Raw genomic sequence first — 18,499 nt, 5'->3', positions numbered from 1 at the left:
CAGCCATCAAAAGGAATGAGATCTTGCCATTTGCAACGACGTGGATAGAACTGGAAGGTGTTATGCTGAGTGAAATAAGTCAGAGAAAGGCATGTATCATATGACCTCACTGATATGAGGAATTCTTAATCTCAGGAAACAAACTGAGGGTTGCTGGAGTGGTGGGGGGTGGGAGGGATGGGATGGCTGGGTGATAGACATTGGGGAGGGTATGTGCTATGGTGAGCTCTGTGAATTGTACAAGACTGATAAAACACAGATCTGTACTTCTGAAACAAATAATGCAGTATATGTTAAGAAAAAAAAAGAAGATAGCAGGAGGGGAAGAATGAAGGGGGGGGAATCGGAGGGGGAGACCAACCAGGAGAGACGATGGACTCTGAAAAACAAACTGAGGGTTCTAGAGGGGAGGGGGGTGGGGGGATGAGTTGGCCTGGTGATGGGTATTAGAGAAGGCAGGTTCTGCGTGGAGCACTGGGTGTTATGCACAAACAATGAAGCATGGAACACTACATCCAAAACTAATGATGTAATGTATGGTGATTAACATAACAATAAAAAAATTAAAAAAATATATACAAAGAACTCTTAAAAATCAACAATAAGAAAACCAAAACCAGATTAAAATGTGGGCTGAAGACCTTCACAGACACTTTACCAAAGAAGATATACAGATGGTAACTAGGCATACAAAAAGATGTTCATTTATGTTTATGAGAGAACACTTCAAATTAAATTAAGATGAGATACCACAACACAAATATTATAATGGCCACAATCTGGAACACTGACAATACCAAATGCTGGTAGGATGTGGAGCAACAGGAAATCTCATTCACTGCCACTGTGAAAGAGTTTGGCAGTTTCTTATTAAAACTAAACATGCTATTATTATACAGTCCATTAATCACATTCCTTTGTATTTACCCAAGTGAATAGAAAATTTCTGTCCATATATAAATCTGCATGTGGATATTTAAAGCAGTTTTATTCCTAATTGCCAAAACTTGGAACCAAGATGTTTTTCAGTTGGTGAATGGATAAATACACTGTAGTACATCCAGACAATGTAATATTATTCAGCTCTAAAAAAAGAGCTATCACGCCATGAAGACATGCAGGAAAGCTTAAATGCATATTATTAAGTAAAAGACACCAATCTGAAAAAGCTATATACTGTATGATTTCAATGACATTCTGAAAAAGGCAAAAATACAGAGATAGTAGAAAGATCTGTGATTGCCAGGGGTTAGGGTTGGGGAGGGGTGACTAGATGGAGCACAAAGGATTTTTAGGGAAGTGAAACTCTTCTGCATGATAACTAAAATGGTGGGTAGTTGTCATTACACATTTGTCAAAACCTATAGAATATACAACACCAAGAATGAACCTTAATGGAAACTATGGACTTTGGGTGATAATGATGGGTCAGTGTAAGTTCATTGATTATAACAAATGTATCACTTGGTACAGATATTGATAGTGGAGGAGGTTGTGAGTATATGAGGACAGTAAGTACATGGAATTCTCAGTACTTCTTTCTTAATTTTGCTGTGAACCTGAAACTGCTCTAAAAAATAACATTTATTAATTTTTAAAAAAGTGAATCTAGACACTTTCCTTATACCTTTTAAAAAAATAACTCAAATGGATCACAGACTTAAATGTAAAATTCGTAACTATAAAACTTCTAGAAGATAACCTAGGAAAGATGACCTCGGGTTTGGTGATGAGTTTTTAGATACAACATCAAAAGCACAATCCATAAATGAAGAAATCAAGTAAGTTGCACTTCATTAAAAGTTAAAACTCTGCTCTGTGAAAAACAGTTAAGAGAATGAAAAGACAAGCTCCAGACTGAGAGAAATATCTGCAAAACACATATCTGAGAAAGGACTTGTATCCAAAATAAACAAATTATTCTTAAAATTCAACAGTAAAGAAAAAGAGATGATTCTAAATGTACTGTATTCACCAACAAGAGAGCCTCCGAAGAGATAAAGCCTGAGAGGGCTGAAAGGGAAAATAGACAAATACACAATTATAATCGTGGACTTCAACAAGCTCCTTTCAAAAAAGGCTAGACAGGAAATCAACAAGGATATAGAAGATCTGAATACAAACAAAATGAACTAAATGACAAATTTAGAACACTCAACCATTGACAACAACAGCAGAATATATTTCTCTTTCCCAAGTGTCCATGGAATATGTACCAAGATAGATCATATACAATATCTTGGTAGATAAAACAAGTTTCAACACATTTAAAAGAACTAAAATCATAGAGTGTGTTCTCTGATCATAAGGGAGTAAAACTCAGAGCCACAGAAAATCAGAGTCCAAGACAGTTCAGATGCCCCTGGGCTGGTGTTATGAGAATGCCCTCTGAAAAATGGACTCTGACTATATTCCTCCTCAGAAAGGTTCTAAAACTACTCTGAGTGTAGTTGAAACATTTATTATCTGAATAAAAAATTCTTTTCCACAATTGTATTTTTATATTGTAATAATAGCAAATAAACAATGTTATAAGCTGAATTTAAAAAAACACATTTGCAGTAATCTGATTTACAAACCAACTTCTAGGACACCACATATTAAACTGACACTACTGTTACTTATTACATAAAATGAGTATCTTACCTTCTGATGGAGTGTCTAAAAGATCAGCATGCTTTGTTTTCACATGATTTTCCATATCTTGACTACAATCTTCTATTCTTCCGCAGAACGGACATTCGGGAGGACTATACATTGTTTCATAAATTGATCCTTTTATTTTAGATGGGTCATACTCTTTTTCCTTACTTTTAAGGAATTTTCTAGATTCAGTTAAGTTCTCCGAATAAAAGGCTTTATGTTTTAAAGTACCATCATTAGGCAGGCTTTGAGCTGAAATTTTTGGATGATTAGATGCACAAGCTGAATGGACACCAGAATTAACTTCCATTCTACACTGTAAGGTGTTGTCTTTCCTGTTATCTGAAGTTCTAATCTGTATTGTATTGATCCTTGCAAAGCTTCTTTCTAGTTCATTTTGCTCAAAATGAGCAGTTTCAATATGAAAACACATTTCATCATAATTCACGCCTGACAACTTGCAAAATGGACATATAACTTCATTTTCCATGTGAACAATTAGGAGGTGAGCCTTCATGTCTGGTTCTGAGGTTACTGTTTCACCACAAATATCACAAGAAAGCATAGTACATCAGATAGCTAGAAAAGAATATAATATTATTTTAAGTTTGAAAGACTGAAGAAAAAAACGCATTCTATAAAATGATTTGAAATAGATTTTTAACAAATATTTAAAAGCTGGAATATTTGGATGAAGATATTTTCGATGTACTTAACGTTTCCTCACATGTACAAACTTCATTATAAATCTCAACCAAAATTACTCTACTGTATTTTAAGTTTAGGGTTTCAATAAAATAAAGGCAGTAATAGTTCAAATTATAATTTTTAATATATTTCAAAAAGCATGTCTGGTGTGAGGGAGAGAAGAAAATAATGTTTATAAAATTGCCCAAGTATGGCAAGTCAGTTAAGAGAAAATGAAAAGAAATCTTATCAACTGGTCTATCTAAATACAGAAACTTAAAGTTGTTAACAATGGGGAGGGTAAATAAATACATCTTACTAACAGGAGTTAACAGTTAAAGAGCTTTAGATATATCAAAGTAATTTAAGTAGCATTACTATCATCCTATGTGGAGGAAACCCTGGCTCAGATAGGTCACCAAGGTCAGAAAATGGTCAGCCAAAATGCCAACTCAGTCAGGCTCCAAACGCTGTCCTCTCAACCCAGATAAAAAGAGTGACCATGGTAGCAAAGAACACAGATTCCAGAACCGAGAGAACTGGATTGTAATCTCACGTTTCAGAATTTTAGGTAAGACAGCTCATGTCTTTGAGGTTTGGTCTATAAAATGAATTGTACTAAATCAGCAGTCACTTCAGGGTTTTATGGACTAATAAAGTACTGGGTATGGACAAAAGGTGATTTTGTTTAGAATTTTTAAACAGCACTCACAGCCACAACCTTCCTATGTCGTTCAGCTAAGGATCATTTAAAAACGAAAAGAAAAATAAGGAAACTATTCCCATTATTTGAATAAATTTAGCTTTGTAAGAACTTCCTACGTTGTCCTTATGTTTCTTATTCCCCTTCAGACAAGTGAAAATAGTTTCCGATTTTAGAAGTTAATTCTCCCAAACCACCAGTGGAAAGAACGTCACAGTTTCTTCTTTTCCCGAGGCTGGGACACGGCTAGACAGAGGGATACGCTTGAACTCCCAAACACTCTGATCATATCAAGTGGGTGAGAGATGTAAGGAGGCTATGACAGGTGACAGGCTGGGCAGGAGGTGAGACAAGCCGTAAAGGCCGAATGCCACAAGGTCCAATCTGCCCAAAAGTCCGCGCCAATGTCCAGGACCCGAAACCGGCCAAGACACTGACTGGGTCAAAGTTGAGGCCGGGGGAATAAGGGAAGGGACCGTTAGTTCCTACCAGCCCAAAGATCCGGCCGCGGCCACACTGCCTTATGGTTGGCTTCCCCTTCGGGTCGGCCGCGGACGCCGTCTGGCTCTCCCGCAGAGACGTGCACGTTCAGCGCCGATTACCTTTCCCGGCCTGGAAGATTGGGACAGGCCGTCCCTACACCCAGGGTTTCACAGTTAACCAAGACAAGAACCAGCGCCTCCAAAATACTTTCACTTCCATTATTACATTCAAAAAAAGCTTTTCCTTTGTCACCCGGAAGGAAAAGACTCCCAGCATGCACTGCTCCACGTCGATCTGGGTTGTAGTGTTTCCTGGGAGTCGTAGTCTTTTTTGCATCCTCGGTTCAGGGTGCTGACTCCTAATTTACTAGGAGGCACACAAGGCGCTGAGAATTTTCAGAATGAATTCCTACGACGGGTACTAGGACATTACACGAGTACACAATACCCTAGCGCTTGACTGCCACGGTATATCAAGACAGAGGCCAAATCATGTAGGCTCTTGTAGAAAGTTATTGTAATATTTAAACAGGAGAGTGGCATAATCTCATAATGTACAATATATAAGGGATTTTGTGGTTCAATATGGCAGACTGAACATGTACATCTATATTCCCTGCCTCTCAAAATCTACTAAATTGACAGAATAAAAATAATAAAAATAAATGCTAATGAGATTTTAATAACATTTGAAAGCTAGAAAAAGGATGGATGAGTAGTAACTAACATGCCTAAGAGAAGTCAACAAAAACAAATGGGTTTATACACCAGAATTCTGGAAACGTTCAGAAATTAAAGACCAGATACTTCTAAAAAACATACTAAAACTGGGCCTGAAAAGAGGAACATTTTGCTGAAAAGTCTGAATAAGGAGCAGTTAGCGCCCTACCTCCAGATTTCCTCCATTACCGGGTGGCCAAGTGACTGATCTTTCCCTCCAAGACAGAGGGTATAGGTTTGGTTTCATGAAGAAAACGAACCAGAAAGGCACTTAAGTCAGAAATGCACAGCTAAGAGTGGGGGAGAGGGGGTGTCAAGGTGTTGGACTGTAAGTGGGGAATAGTGAAAGCTAAATACTGAATTATGAGGCCATCCCCCCCATCACATTCTGATGTCTGATATGTGCCTTTTAGTAAGATTAGAAAATTCTTCTCCAGGGAAAATCATGGGTCTGAGAGAAAAGACCTACAGATAAGGGCTTTTAGAAAGTCCTCCAATGAAACAGCCAAGATCCCATGTTATTACTCCATAGGGAGGGCAACAATTGGCAAGTAAACAATCAGCTAATACACAAGTTTACAATAGTTTTCTTCAGTGTCTTACTCTTAAATATGAATGGATACTCAAGGATCACCAGGCTTTAGAGTACACTGGTGGCAGGAAAGATTAAAACCAAAATGATGAAAAAGGAAAAACACTCTGAAGAATCAGAGACAATGAATGAAGGGGAAAAAAATACTTCAAGGCAACTACAGTCAATATCTTCAAAGAGACCAAAAAAAAAAAAGATATTTAATTCCTGAATTAAAAATAGGAAATAGCTCTTGGGATTAAAAATACAACAGCAGAATTAAAAAATACAATAGCAGAATCTATCTACCTACCTACCACCTATCTATTATCTATCTATCTATCTCTATCATCTATCCATCTACATCCAGAGCTGGAAGATAGCCCAAGAAATTTCTCAGAAAAGAAAACAAAAAGAACAAGAGATAGAAAACAGGATCTTCCTCAGGGCAGGAATCATGTGTTTTTTATCTTCTCTATTGTAGAAGATAGCCTCTTTTCAGTGCCGTTTGTTGAACTCCAGGGTGGATTACAAAGCTATGTGTGTTACAATAATTTAAAATTCTTTATTTGGAATTATTTATTTCACATATCAGTGACTACCTTTTTGTTAAAAATCCACAAATGTTATAGAATCCAAATTTTAAATAAATGGCAAATTGAAAAGCTTGAAACAAATGAGCAGGACATACAGGAAGAGGTTAAAGCAGCTGAAGAAGGAAAGAGCCTCTGTAAAGCTCCACGAGGTTGGAATTTTTCCGTTGTGTACACTGTAGCAGCTCTAATATCTAAAACAATGCCTAGCACAGATTAGGCCCTCCATCAATACTATTTTGTAGGACCGAATAAACTAAACCAACGAATGAGTGAATGAATGAGAGCTCGCACAGAGGGGTAGGGCAGTAGGACACAGCGCTGCCACCGCGACCGCGCCCTATTAAAATCCCGGAGTCAGAGCAGCGGCCTGCCCCTCCTTCGGTGGGTGGAACTGGGGCGCTCGCTTCTCTCCGCCCCTCCGCCGGTAGGTGCCGCTACCGCCGCCACCACTGCGGTCGCCGCTTGCAAGGGCTTCTGGGAGCCGAGCCTCGGGGTCTCGGGGAAGGGGCGCAGGTAGCCGCCATCTTGAGTTGAGAACCTTGTCGTTACGCTCAACGCTAGGGGCGGAGTGGCGACCCCACTGTTACCTGCAGCGGACGCCGCAACCGGGAGCCGGGAAGTTAAGACACCGGGTATTGTCACATTAATGGGTAAGTGGGAGTGACACAGGCCAGTTTGGGTGAACCTCGGGTTTGGTCCCTTTGGGAGTTACTGGTTCCAGGGGCCACTGTTTTTATTTACCCCTTTCCTTGCGAAGGCTTGAGGACCAGGCCATGCTGCTAGGTCTTTTTCCTCAGGTTCCCCTGAGGGAGACCGCGGTGGCGGGGGCGTGGCAGCCGGACCTATTCCTTGCTGACGCGAAGGTGTGGAGAATACAGATCCTCGCAGTCAGCCAGGCTGGCCCTCGGAAGGAGCCTTAAACAGCCGAGCTCATCCTCCGGCCGTTCTGCTTCTCCGCGCCTTGGTAGTTCTTGTCCTCGGTTCCGGGTCTTGTCAAACGTTGCCATTCACTCCTGGGACTCAGCGTCTGTGTGAGTCCGGCAGCATATTAGAAGTTCCACAGTGTCCAGAATACGGCGGTGGTGGCCCTGCGGCGGGTGTTAATTGTCTCACCGTCGCGTTCCGCCAGCTGTCTTCCTCCAGCTGGATGCAGGTGCCTCAGAGGGCTCAGTGTCGACGCCGGCAGGCGTGGGTTAGATGCTTCCCTCCAATAGCCTGTCAGCTCCCTTCCAAGATGAAAATTTAATAAGTGTTTCCTCGGTAATGCATAAGAGATGAAGGATTTGAAAGCTGTGAAACGGGATAGTGATACTTCAAAAGAATACGACATCAGCATTTACTCTTAGGCTTTTAAAATATTTTTTAATTTTTTTTAAACCTCTGATTTGATATCTTAATTATACTCAGTGATTCATAAAGCGACTTTCTTCCTTGGTAAACAAGAAGCAGCTCTGCCCTTTCTGTCTTTAAGTACTGCTTGTTTGATTGTAGGGGCTCTAGTCAGCACTCTTACCCTTTTGTACCGATGTATAATTGTACTAATTTGCACCCAAACCGTAGAAATGGAGTCTTTAGGGACACAAGAAGTTCCGTTAATAGATGATAGAAAAAGTTCGAATTCCAGTTACGTTCCCAACCTCAAAACAGTTTTTCAAAGAGCTGAGTGAAAAATAAGCTTTTGAGAGAAAAAAGAAAAAAAAATCCCTCTGTTGCGGATTTAAAGTAGCTGAATAGCATTTCTTATATTTAAAATAACTTGTATGAGATAGCAGCCTTTGAAATACAGTCTTTTAAAGTTATTTTCCAGAAAAGGGAACAATCCTGTTTGGGTCATGCACCTTTAGAGATGATTTTTCTTGGACTTTATGTCCCTTTTAAAGCAACTGTAGTGAGGATGCAGGTGTTAAGTAAGAAGTTAGTACGACATCAGAAAAAGGAACAAATGATATATGAGTTGTTGGGGGTAGATTTTAATTGGTTAACATATTTATATTAAAGGCTTTAATGTGGTCACCTAGATTAATGGTTTTAGAAGTGTCCCGTGTGTAGGTTGTGGAGGCACAAGGTAATTGAATCAGATATGGGGAGAAAATATTAGAACTTGTTTCTTTACCTTTTAGAAGTATTTCTTTCTAAGAATTTTCTAATTTTATTTATTTATTTATTTATTTATTTATTTATTTACTTATTTATTTATTTATTTAATGTTCTGTTAGCCAGCATATAGTACATCATCAGTTTTTGATGTAGTGTTCAATGATTCATTAGTTGCGTATAACATCTAGTGCTCATCACAACACATGCCCTCCTTTACTTTTTTAATGGGATAGATTATTAGATTAGTAATACTTGTGTATAAATACACATTGAAGATGAATGCACAAATATATTTTGCATACATGAGGATATGTGATCAGAAGCTGTTAGAAGCCAATGACCTGGAAAAGTCTAATGTAGGTGATAAATATTAAGAGGCTTATTGCTGTGAACATTTCATTTTGCTAAAATATTTTATACTTATTGAGCATAATTCAACAACTAATGTTGAAGCCCAGTTTGCTCTGCAATGAACTCATCTCTGTTATTCTCTTCCCAGAGCCTAACCTCTTATTAATGAGACAGAATTTTTATATATGAAATACTTAGGGAATAATACTGAACATATTTTTACTAATAAAGTTAGATTGAGCTGTTTCTAATGGTAAGTATTTGTAGGTCCACACAGTATTGTTGAAATCAATTCATTAAATACTTTAAGGAAGGATTTTCGTTGATTATAAATATACTTTAATTGCTAGAATTTACATGTGTTAGATTCAAAGGCACAAAATACTTTTTAAATCATTCTGAAGTGCTCAGCCTATTCCATTCTACTTTTAGTTCCACCACTAATGAAATTTTTCTCCCTATCTTTACCAGTAATTATCAAATCTTATGCCTCATGTGGTACTTGGCTTATTGTAGGCACTTATATTTGCTGGAAGAATCAACAAATGAATAAATTGAGTGGCTTGTTTTTAGTACTACTACAAATGAAATACTCCTTTGTCTTTTGAATTCGTTTCTCTTTCATGACTCTTACTTCTGATTCTCTCACCTATTTCTTTTTGGTTTCCTTTGCTCTTTCCTTTTCCCACTCAAAGGTAAACAAACATTCTCAAGATTTCTCCCTTGGCCATCTTTCTTTTATATTTTATAGCTCTGCATGATCTTGGATGATCAATTAGGGCTCTTCCTGAGTTTTGACCCATACTTTTTTTTTTTTTTAATTTTATTTATTTTACTTGACAGAGAGAGAGAGCACTAGCAGGGGGAGTGGCAGGCAGAGGGAGAGGGAGAAGCAGGCTCCCCGCTGAGCATGATCCTGGGATCATGACCCAAGCCGAAGGCAGACGCTTAACCAACTGAGCCACCCAGGAGCCACTTGACCCATACTTTTAACTGTCCTAGGTCTTAATCTCCTGTATGTGCCCTAAGTATTATATAAGTATAACACGTTTAAAATGAAAGTTACTATACATCTATTAGAATGGCTACAATTACCAACAAAATATGACAATACCAAATGTCCGCAGAGCATAGAGCAAGAGGAAGTCTTATACATTGCTGATGGAATACTTTGCAGTTTGGCAGTTTCTTATAAAATGTGAAGCATACACTTGCCATATTATCCATCAGTGCTACTTCTAAATATTTACCTGAGACAAATGAAAACTTATATTTACACAAAAACCTGTACATGAATATTTATAACAGATTTATTCATAACTGCACTAAACTAGAAACAACCTAAACGTCCTTCAACTAATGAATGGATAAACTGTGAAGTATCTATGCAATAGAATACTACTCAACAATAAGAAGGAGTACATTACTGATCTATGCCAACAGTATGGATCTCACAAATACACTGTGCTAAATAAAAGAAGCCAGTTTAAGACTATATACTGTTATTATTCCATTTATGGTGAAATTCAAGAAAAGTAAGAACTGTGAAGATGGAGAACCAATCAGTGGTTACCAGGTATTAAGGGTGGAAGAGGGGTTACTAAGAGCATGACCAGGTTTTTTAGGGGTCATGGAGCTGTTCTGTATCTTGATTGTGATAGTTTTATGCCTGTGCATTTGTCAGATTCATAGAACTTTATACCAAAAGAGTGATTTTTTTACTGTATATAAATTAAAAAATAGGGACAGCTGGGTGTCTTAGTTGGTTAAGCATCTGCCTTTGGCTCGGGTCGAGATCCCAGGGTCCTGGGATCCAGTTCTGTATTGGGCTCCTTGCTCAGCAGGAAGCCTGTTTCTCCCTGGGCCTGCCACTCGCTCTCTCTTTCCGTCTCTCTCTCTCTGACAAATAAATAAAATCTTTAAAAAAAATTTAAAAATAAAACAATTCATTGTTTTCATCTCAAAAACAAGCAGGCAATCAAACAAAACCATCACTCTGATACTCCATCTTTATTTCCTGTCTTGGCTTATTTTGTTGCCATACTGATATAGATCAAGCTAAAAACCATGGAGTCATCCTAATCTCTTTTTTCTTCTTCACCACATATTCCTTACATTTATTTGGTCTCTAATTCTTACTGAATCAATTTCTGCAATGTTTTGGAAATCAACCATTCTCAGTGCAGCTGCTAATTTAGTTCAGGTCTTCATCATCAAAGTTCGAAACAATGTTCTTTTCAATTTTTTTAATTGTTACTTAGGACCAAATCCAAATTTCTCAACCTGATTGTAGGAACCATATGTGTTCTTAGTTACCTTTCTAGCTTTACCTTCTGCCTTTTCTCCCACAAATCTTGTTTAGGCACACTTAATCTCTTACTGTTTTGTGTTTATGCCAGTCTTCTGCAAGAACTCTTTGCCTTTGCATATATTCCCCCTGCTTGAAGTGCTTCTTCCTTCCTGATTTTCCCTTTTCATCCTCTTCCCTGACAAATTCTTGCTCTTTTAAGATAACCATCAGAGCTTCCTAAGGCACAGTTAGTTGCTATTTCTTCTATGCTCTCACAGGATTTAATGCATATGTTTTAGTGTACTTTACTACTTAGAGTATAATTTATGAGTTCAGTAGTCTGTCTTCGACATCAGAGATGGCAGATAAATGCCAGCCTTTTCTTTTCTTCTGTTTCTTCCTAAGTGTTAATTGATCACAACATTCTCTGGTTTCTAAAAGTAAAATTGTCTTATTATTTTAAATGTAAAATGTTATGTAAAATATTATAAATATACTTGTAAGAATATGTTTATATAAATGTTAATGTTTTCAAATACATTTATAATAAAACTACTTAAAAATAAAGTATACAAGTATTTCAGTATTTAAAAAGAATTATACCGTAGTATTTCAAATTATTTTTGCAGTCATGACTGAAGTCATGACCTATGCAGCCTTAGTTCTGAAGACAGCACCTTAAGTAAATTAAAGAAGCCAGACCCCCCCCAAAATATTTGAGGGATGCTTATTGAAGCCTAAGATCATATTCCATTGAAAATAAGATACTTCACTCTGGCTATCTTTTGATCTTGCCAGGAGCTGTAGAAGTTTTTTACCTAACTATTTCATGATTGATTATATCCTGGCTGACAGTGATTTTAAGATGCATTCCACTTCAGAAAGGTTAAAACACCAGGCATTGGGGAGTGCATCTTAAAATCAGTGAAGTTAGGATAATGACTTTTTATCTGTGTTTAGACCAAAATCTATTATTTGTTTGATAGTTTAGTCCAAAAATATTTTGTCACTTTGCTCCAATTTTGATAGGGGTGTGAGGGAAATGTATTCTTTGTACATAATTTTCAGAATTGATTTTGTCAGTCTATTTAAGTAGTAAGCATGAACTTAATTTTCCTAGTAAACATCTCATGTTGTTTTGAAGAATTATCAGTATCTGTTTTCTTCTCTCCTAACCTTAAGATGCCATGGCTAGTCCAGGGAAAGATAACTATAGAATGAAAAGTTACAAGAATAAAGCCCTAAATCCCCAAGAGATGCGTAGACGAAGAGAAGAAGAAGGAATACAGCTTCGAAAACAAAAAAGGGAAGAGCAGGTAGGTGTTTTAAAATATTTAAATGTTTAACACAGAAGCATCAATATATAGATTTTAGAAGTTACATTATTATTGCTTATTTTTAGATAATTTGAAAAAGTGTTTTTAGGAAATTGAATATAAATAAATCTGTTCTTTAATTTACTAGACTCCAGGAATAATTTATGAATCAGAATCCTGTGCTATTTTTAATCACTGAGAGGAGCAGCTTTTCTGTTTTATTGATAAAACTTTATGTTAATTGTATTTTATCCCAGTGTTAAGAAATTTTTACTATTGAGCCTATGTAGATCACTTCCATTTGTCAGTGTAAAATTTGCCCCCCCCAAAAACATTGTATTCATTTGTTGCTTTGTGGTTTTCATAGTTCTTGCTCCCAAGTTAATTAGTCCTCTTCCTCTGCTACTCATACTATTCCTTATGTCGTCTCGTCAGCTATCTAGCTCTCTTAGCCTTCTCTGTTTTGAACTTTATATATGTGACATAAAGAATAGAAAAACAGTTCAAAGAGTACATCTCAACATTTTTCATTCCAAGATGTACTTAAATTTAGAAGTATTTATAATTAAGAGGGTGTAGTCCTCACATGCATGAATTAAAAACTGATGTGTAGAAAGGACTAGCAGTGATGAAAGTAGAGAAAGCCCTGTTTTAGAAATATGATTCATCATCTCCCTATCTACAGTATCTAGCACAGTCCCTACTTTATTATAGTAGAGACTCAAAAAAAAAAATCTGTTGAATGAATGATTAGAAAGAACTGTATACCGGTTGAAGAAGAGCAGTATTTCTTTAGCTATCAAAAAGAATATACTAGATTTTTTTCTTCTCTATTTTGATATAGGAAATGTATCCATAAATCCCCCTCAGTGACCTCACTGTGCCTCATTCCTCTTTTTCTTTTTTTTAATTTTTTTTCATTCCTGAAATAAAAAGGATAGGGCCATATTTCCTCAGAGTTCTCTATTCCTTATTAATCTGATATGTTTATCAATATACCACAATATTTCTCCCATGTAACTAATTTGCTTTTTTATTAAGATTTTCTTAGAAAAATAGTTAGACATCTTGTATACCAGTGTAAGCATATATGCTTTTTCAAATGCTATAAAACGTAAATGTGTACTCCACTTATGGGACCAGCCATTGGTAAAAGATCTGAGATTAAGAATGACCCAAAGCAGTCTGCAGGTAAGAGCTAACCAAACCAGGAGAGTTTAACTTCTCAAAGATAATTTAGGACTTCATGGTATAGTGATTGAGAAATGCTAAATATTTAGAATTTTAAATGATCAGTTTTTGTTCACTTAAATGAAAAATATAATTCTATGGGAATTCAGTGTTTTATGGAAAGCCCAATGTATAAAGTGATTTCTCTTTATTACAGTTGTTCAAACGCAGAAATGTCTCTTTGCCCAGAAATGATGAATCTATGCTAGAAAGTCCTATCCAGGATCCGGATATCAGTTCCACTGTGCCCATTCCGGAGGTAGATACAGAAAAATGTATTTCAAATTATACTTCAACAATGTTTCAGAAGTAGTAGGTATAGCAACAATTATTCATGCAAAATATTTAAATGATAAGTTATATTTTCTATGTTTTAGGAAGAAGTTATCACCACAGATATGGTTCAGATGATTTTTTCTAACAATGCTGATCAGCAGCTAACAGCAACACAGAAATTTAGAAAGCTGCTTTCTAAAGGCAAGAATTATTTTCAATATGCTTATTTCATATTAAAAGGTTCTGTAATAGAGTTTTATTTATTAGATATTTTTTATTTTAAGACACTTTCATTGTCAGTAAGTCAGTAGGTCTTAATTTTTCTTTAAAATATACTTGTAAGTAAGGTCTATTTTTTTTATAAAGTTTATTTATTTATTTTAAGTAGGCTCCAATGCCCAATGTGGGGCTTGAACTCACAACCTTGAGATCAGGAGTCACATGCTGTACTGACTGAGCTAGCCAGGGAACGCTAAAAGAAGTCTTTTTTTTTTTTTTTAAGATTTTATTTATTTATTTTAGACAGAGAGAACGAGAGAGAGAGAGAGAGAGAGAGAGAGAGAGCACATGAGAGGGGGGAGGGTCAGGGAGAAGCAGACTCCCTGCCGAGCAGGGAGCCCGATGTGGGACTCGATCCAGGGACTCCAGGATCATGACCCGAGCCGAAGGCAGTTGCTTAACCAACTGAGCCACCCAGGCGCCCCTAAAAGAAGTCTTTTTTATCTTTTTTGTTATATAAATAGGGAACACTAACAGAGAAGTTCCTGGAGAATCACAAGAGCATACTTTTTTTTGAAGCCAAGAGAGAAGGAAGAGTTGATAGATACATAGATTGCCAGTAGCTGAAATATCTTGGTTTTAATTTGCATATCTTTGTTTTAAAATTTCCTAGAGATTTTATGATTCTCAAAAGCCCTCTGCATTTCATGAAAATTTATGAAGAATCCTATATAGTTCAGTAGCATTTCTGTGAATAATGAATGATACCCTGACAGAATAGAATATCATTTGGCTGAGAAGCATTAGGTAATGGTTGATAGGGAAGGAGACATCCCTGGAAAGTGGTGTTTACTAATAAAGGATTAGGGGGAGGATTATCTGTCAGTTGGTGTTTTTTGAGTATTAGGCTGAAATACTCCATGTTGTGAAGATGACCTTCTAAATAGCGTTCAACTTACAATATTTAAATATTTGTGTAGGAAATATTTTAAAATTTTTCTTACTGTGATTAATGAAAAAGAATTTGCTTTTCAGTAAACATTGCAATTATGAGAACATTTGTTTACTTCGGTTAAATCCACCTAAGGCTTTTAAACTTGGTCATTGAAACCTAGGAAAGAGTTATTTTGTGCATCCTGTTAATTGACACAGGGACCAGGTTATTGTCTTTTTGTGTCTATGTAATAACTTAATTCTTTCTTAATTTTTAGAACCTAATCCACCAATTGATCAGGTTATACAGAAACCAGGAGTTGTACAGAGATTTGTGAAATTTCTTGAAAGAAATGAAAATTGTACTTTACAGGTGAGTTCTAAATTTTTCTTTCTTAATCTCTTTCCAGAAATAACATATGATTAAAGTTTCTAGTGAACTTCTGTAATACTAAATATATTGTAAACATTCAGGAAATACTTGGAAATTAAAGGAGAAGGTAGTGCCACCTGTCTTACCTTAGTCATGTTTACAATGCTAGTTTTTTCTAGGGACTGTTATTTCTTTAAAACAATTTTGGGAAAACTATATAAAATCATTTGTAATGCTAATAAAAATTTTGTAGTTGTCAACCTTTAATAACTTTTTCGTTTTAGAAAACCTCAAATTAAAATGTTAATGGGTAAATTTTTTTTGGCTCTTAGCTAATTAGAGTTGTAACTTTTTAATATAAACTCTTTCACCTTTTAAGACATTAGTCTGATTAGTTCTTTTTTTGGAAAAAAAAAATCAATAAAATCTACTAAAAATGTGACCAAAGTTAGATTTGTCCAGATGAGCATTACTTCTCAGTTATACTATAGTGTCAATTATAAGATGTCTTCCAAATAATTGGCTGCTAATAGTAAATGACTGAAGTTTGCAAATATTTACTGTTTTTTAAAGAAAGATTGCTTTTCCTGATTTCATTGCTATATATATTCTTAAGTAGGAATATAGTGTGGAATTACATCTATCAGGAATTGCACAAGACCTGCATGTAGTTTATCAGCGCTGTTGTCAGTAGTGGAAGATTGTTACAGGTATTTGAGTAATAGTTGTTGAAATTACAACTTAGAATAGTGTTCCACTGATCTGAGTAATTTGGGAAAGCTCCTCACATTTTAGATAATAAGCAAAGGAATGTGTTGCACACATGAATATTACCTATCATGATTTTTATGCTGAAAAATTTTGAGAGTATTTACAATAAGGATGTCTGAGGAAAAAGCCACTTTGTGTTATATATAGTAATACTGTGCGTTAGTTTTCAAAGTCTTTCTGTGTTAACTCTGTAAGGGCTAGAAGTCCGTTTGCTTCATATTTAAGCCCCAAGTCCAGACTAAAACACAGGCCTCCTGATATCTAGTTTATTATTTGGCTTTTTAATTCTAAATGAATAAAAGAGGAAATGAGTAAATACGAATAAATAAAATTGAGTGTTAGTTTTAGCCATATAGTGTGTGTAAGGCATTGTATTACAAAATTAAAACATTGTCCCTTTGCAGAAATTCTTCACTCTTTGTTGGAAAAGACAAACATGTAAGCAGATCTGTGATGCCATAGTATGCTTAGTGCTATAACAGAACTATAAATGGAGTGCTTTAGGAGCACGGTGTAATAACTCATCTGTGTAGGGGAAGTTGAAGAGGACTTCACAAATGTAGTATTGTGTGGCTAGTCTTGAGGATAAACCTTTTCCGGATGAACCTGAAAAGAGGAAAATTAATTGTTATGAGAACAGCAGGTGCAAAACATAGAGTATTCAAGAATAACATTGGGGACTTTGGCATGTATTAATCACTGAAGTTAAAACTTAATGAAATTCAACAGTATGGCCTTGGGATAGCTATAGCTTTGCCCTACTACCCACATTCATATAAAATCTGTTAGTTCAGACTATTGGTTTGTCGAAGAGACTCCCAACTGATGGCCTACCGGCCATATTGGCCTACAAACAAGTTTTGTTTGTCCTGAATATGTTTTAAAAATGTGAATTAGATATTGGCCTTTAAAATATTGGAGAATTTCATACGAAAATCCAGATTTTTGACTTCTTTTGACAAATCAGAAGAGTTGGCATTGCTGCCGCCACACAGTAAAGGTCTAGTGGGGCTGAATAGTTGTGCCTCCCCACCCCCCTTTTAGAAAGTTACTTCCTTTTTGTCCCTGCTTTTTAGAAAAATCATAGTCATGCTCTCCAGCTTGCTGCAATTCCCCACTTATATCACTCCTTTTATTCTTAATTATCTGTTTTGTCAACTTCTGAATTCACCACTTTTCTTTAATGCTTTCTCCTGGGGATACCTAGGAGAATTTTATGGAGTAAACTTTTAATTGTTCTTTAGTTTGTTTCTTTATAATTGGTTAGTACTGTGGTCTTTTTTTTTTTCAACATAAGTTCCTCCCTTAAAAATTTAGTCTTACACATAATAGTAACTACTTTTCATGCCTTTCAGTAATGCTTTTGGTTGTGTTTTTATTTTATTAATCATAGTGATATGTACCTTTCGTGTGAAAAGTTGTCTATGTCAGATATTTTTAAAGTTATAGTCACTCCTTAGTTTGTGGATTTGTAGATCATTTTCAGTTATTCACTAGTTTATTGTTTGGGAGCCATGGGTTTCTGTTTCTTCTGTTACAAATCCATCACATTTAAGTATATCCAAATTTAAGTAGAATTGACATGAGTGGCTTTTCAGAGGTCCTGCTGCTTACAGGAATACAAGTCCTGCCTGTGGCTCTGCTAATAGTGAACTCTTTGACTTTGAACAAATCATCTAAGTCTCTGGCCTTCTAATTTTCTTAATTTCTTTTTTTTTTTTAAGATTTTATTTATTTGAGAGAGAGAGAATGAGAGGTAGAGAGCACAAAAGGGAAGAGGGTCAGAGGGAGAAGCAGATTCCCTGCTGAGCAGGGAGCCCGATGCGGGACTGGATCCAGGGACTCCAGGATCATGACCTGAGCCGAAGGCAGTCGCTTAACCAACTGAGCCACCCAGGCGCCCTAATTTTCTTAATTTCTTAAATGAGGAGGTTGGAACTGGATGATCCATCCCTAAGGAAACAAAAGTACCTTTTAGGATTCTAAGTTCCATAAATGTACTATTGCTCTATTAGTAGTGTCTCATTTATTTCATTTATTTTTAAACTGCTTGCTTTAGGACACCTGGCTCTCTAAATAGTAAGCATTAGGAGTTCTGGGAAATATAATTTCAATGTTCATTTATTGTTCATGATTTTGAAAATTTTCATTATATTCTTCTCAGTTTTTATTTTTCCAAATTGAGTCCTTTTTTAAAACTAAGGGGTTTTATTTATGAAATCTGATTAATCTTATTAATCA

At 36.2% G+C, this 18,499-nt stretch overlaps 2 protein-coding genes across 8 annotated transcripts in view; one reads left to right on the top strand and one right to left on the bottom strand.

Moving 5' to 3' along the window:
* ZUP1 (zinc finger containing ubiquitin peptidase 1) overlaps window positions 1–4,750 on the bottom strand; it is a 53,071-nt gene extending 48,321 nt beyond the window's left edge. For 3 of the 6 annotated variants that reach the window (XM_027601642.1, XM_027601639.2, XM_027601643.1), the window contains exons 1-2: window positions 4,523–4,750; window positions 2,647–3,222 (exon numbers count right to left, since the gene is read on the bottom strand). In XM_027601642.1, the coding sequence (XP_027457443.1) occupies window positions 2,647–3,208 (562 nt within the window). In that variant the 5' untranslated portion in view covers window positions 3,209–3,222; window positions 4,523–4,750. The other 3 variants (XM_027601640.2, XM_027601641.2, XM_027601644.1) reach the window with 3 other exon arrangements.
* Window positions 4,751–6,779: 2,029 nt separating this feature from the next.
* Window positions 6,780–18,499, top strand: part of KPNA5 (karyopherin subunit alpha 5) — a 52,678-nt gene continuing 40,958 nt past the window's right edge. For both annotated transcript variants that reach the window (XM_027603497.2, XM_027603495.2), the window contains exons 1-5: window positions 6,780–7,052; window positions 12,323–12,456; window positions 13,844–13,945; window positions 14,064–14,163; window positions 15,393–15,487. In XM_027603497.2, coding sequence (XP_027459298.1) covers window positions 7,049–7,052; window positions 12,323–12,456; window positions 13,844–13,945; window positions 14,064–14,163; window positions 15,393–15,487 — 435 coding nt within the window. In that variant the 5' untranslated portion in view covers window positions 6,780–7,048. The remainder of the gene's footprint in view (window positions 7,053–12,322; window positions 12,457–13,843; window positions 13,946–14,063; window positions 14,164–15,392; window positions 15,488–18,499) is intronic.

The sequence above is a fragment of the Zalophus californianus genome, chromosome 7, assembly GCF_009762305.2.
Source record: "Zalophus californianus isolate mZalCal1 chromosome 7, mZalCal1.pri.v2, whole genome shotgun sequence".
Classification (NCBI taxonomy): domain Eukaryota; kingdom Metazoa; phylum Chordata; class Mammalia; order Carnivora; family Otariidae; genus Zalophus; species Zalophus californianus.
The sequence above is the reverse complement of the archived record's forward strand: the minus strand, read 5'-3'. Positions and strand labels throughout refer to the sequence as shown.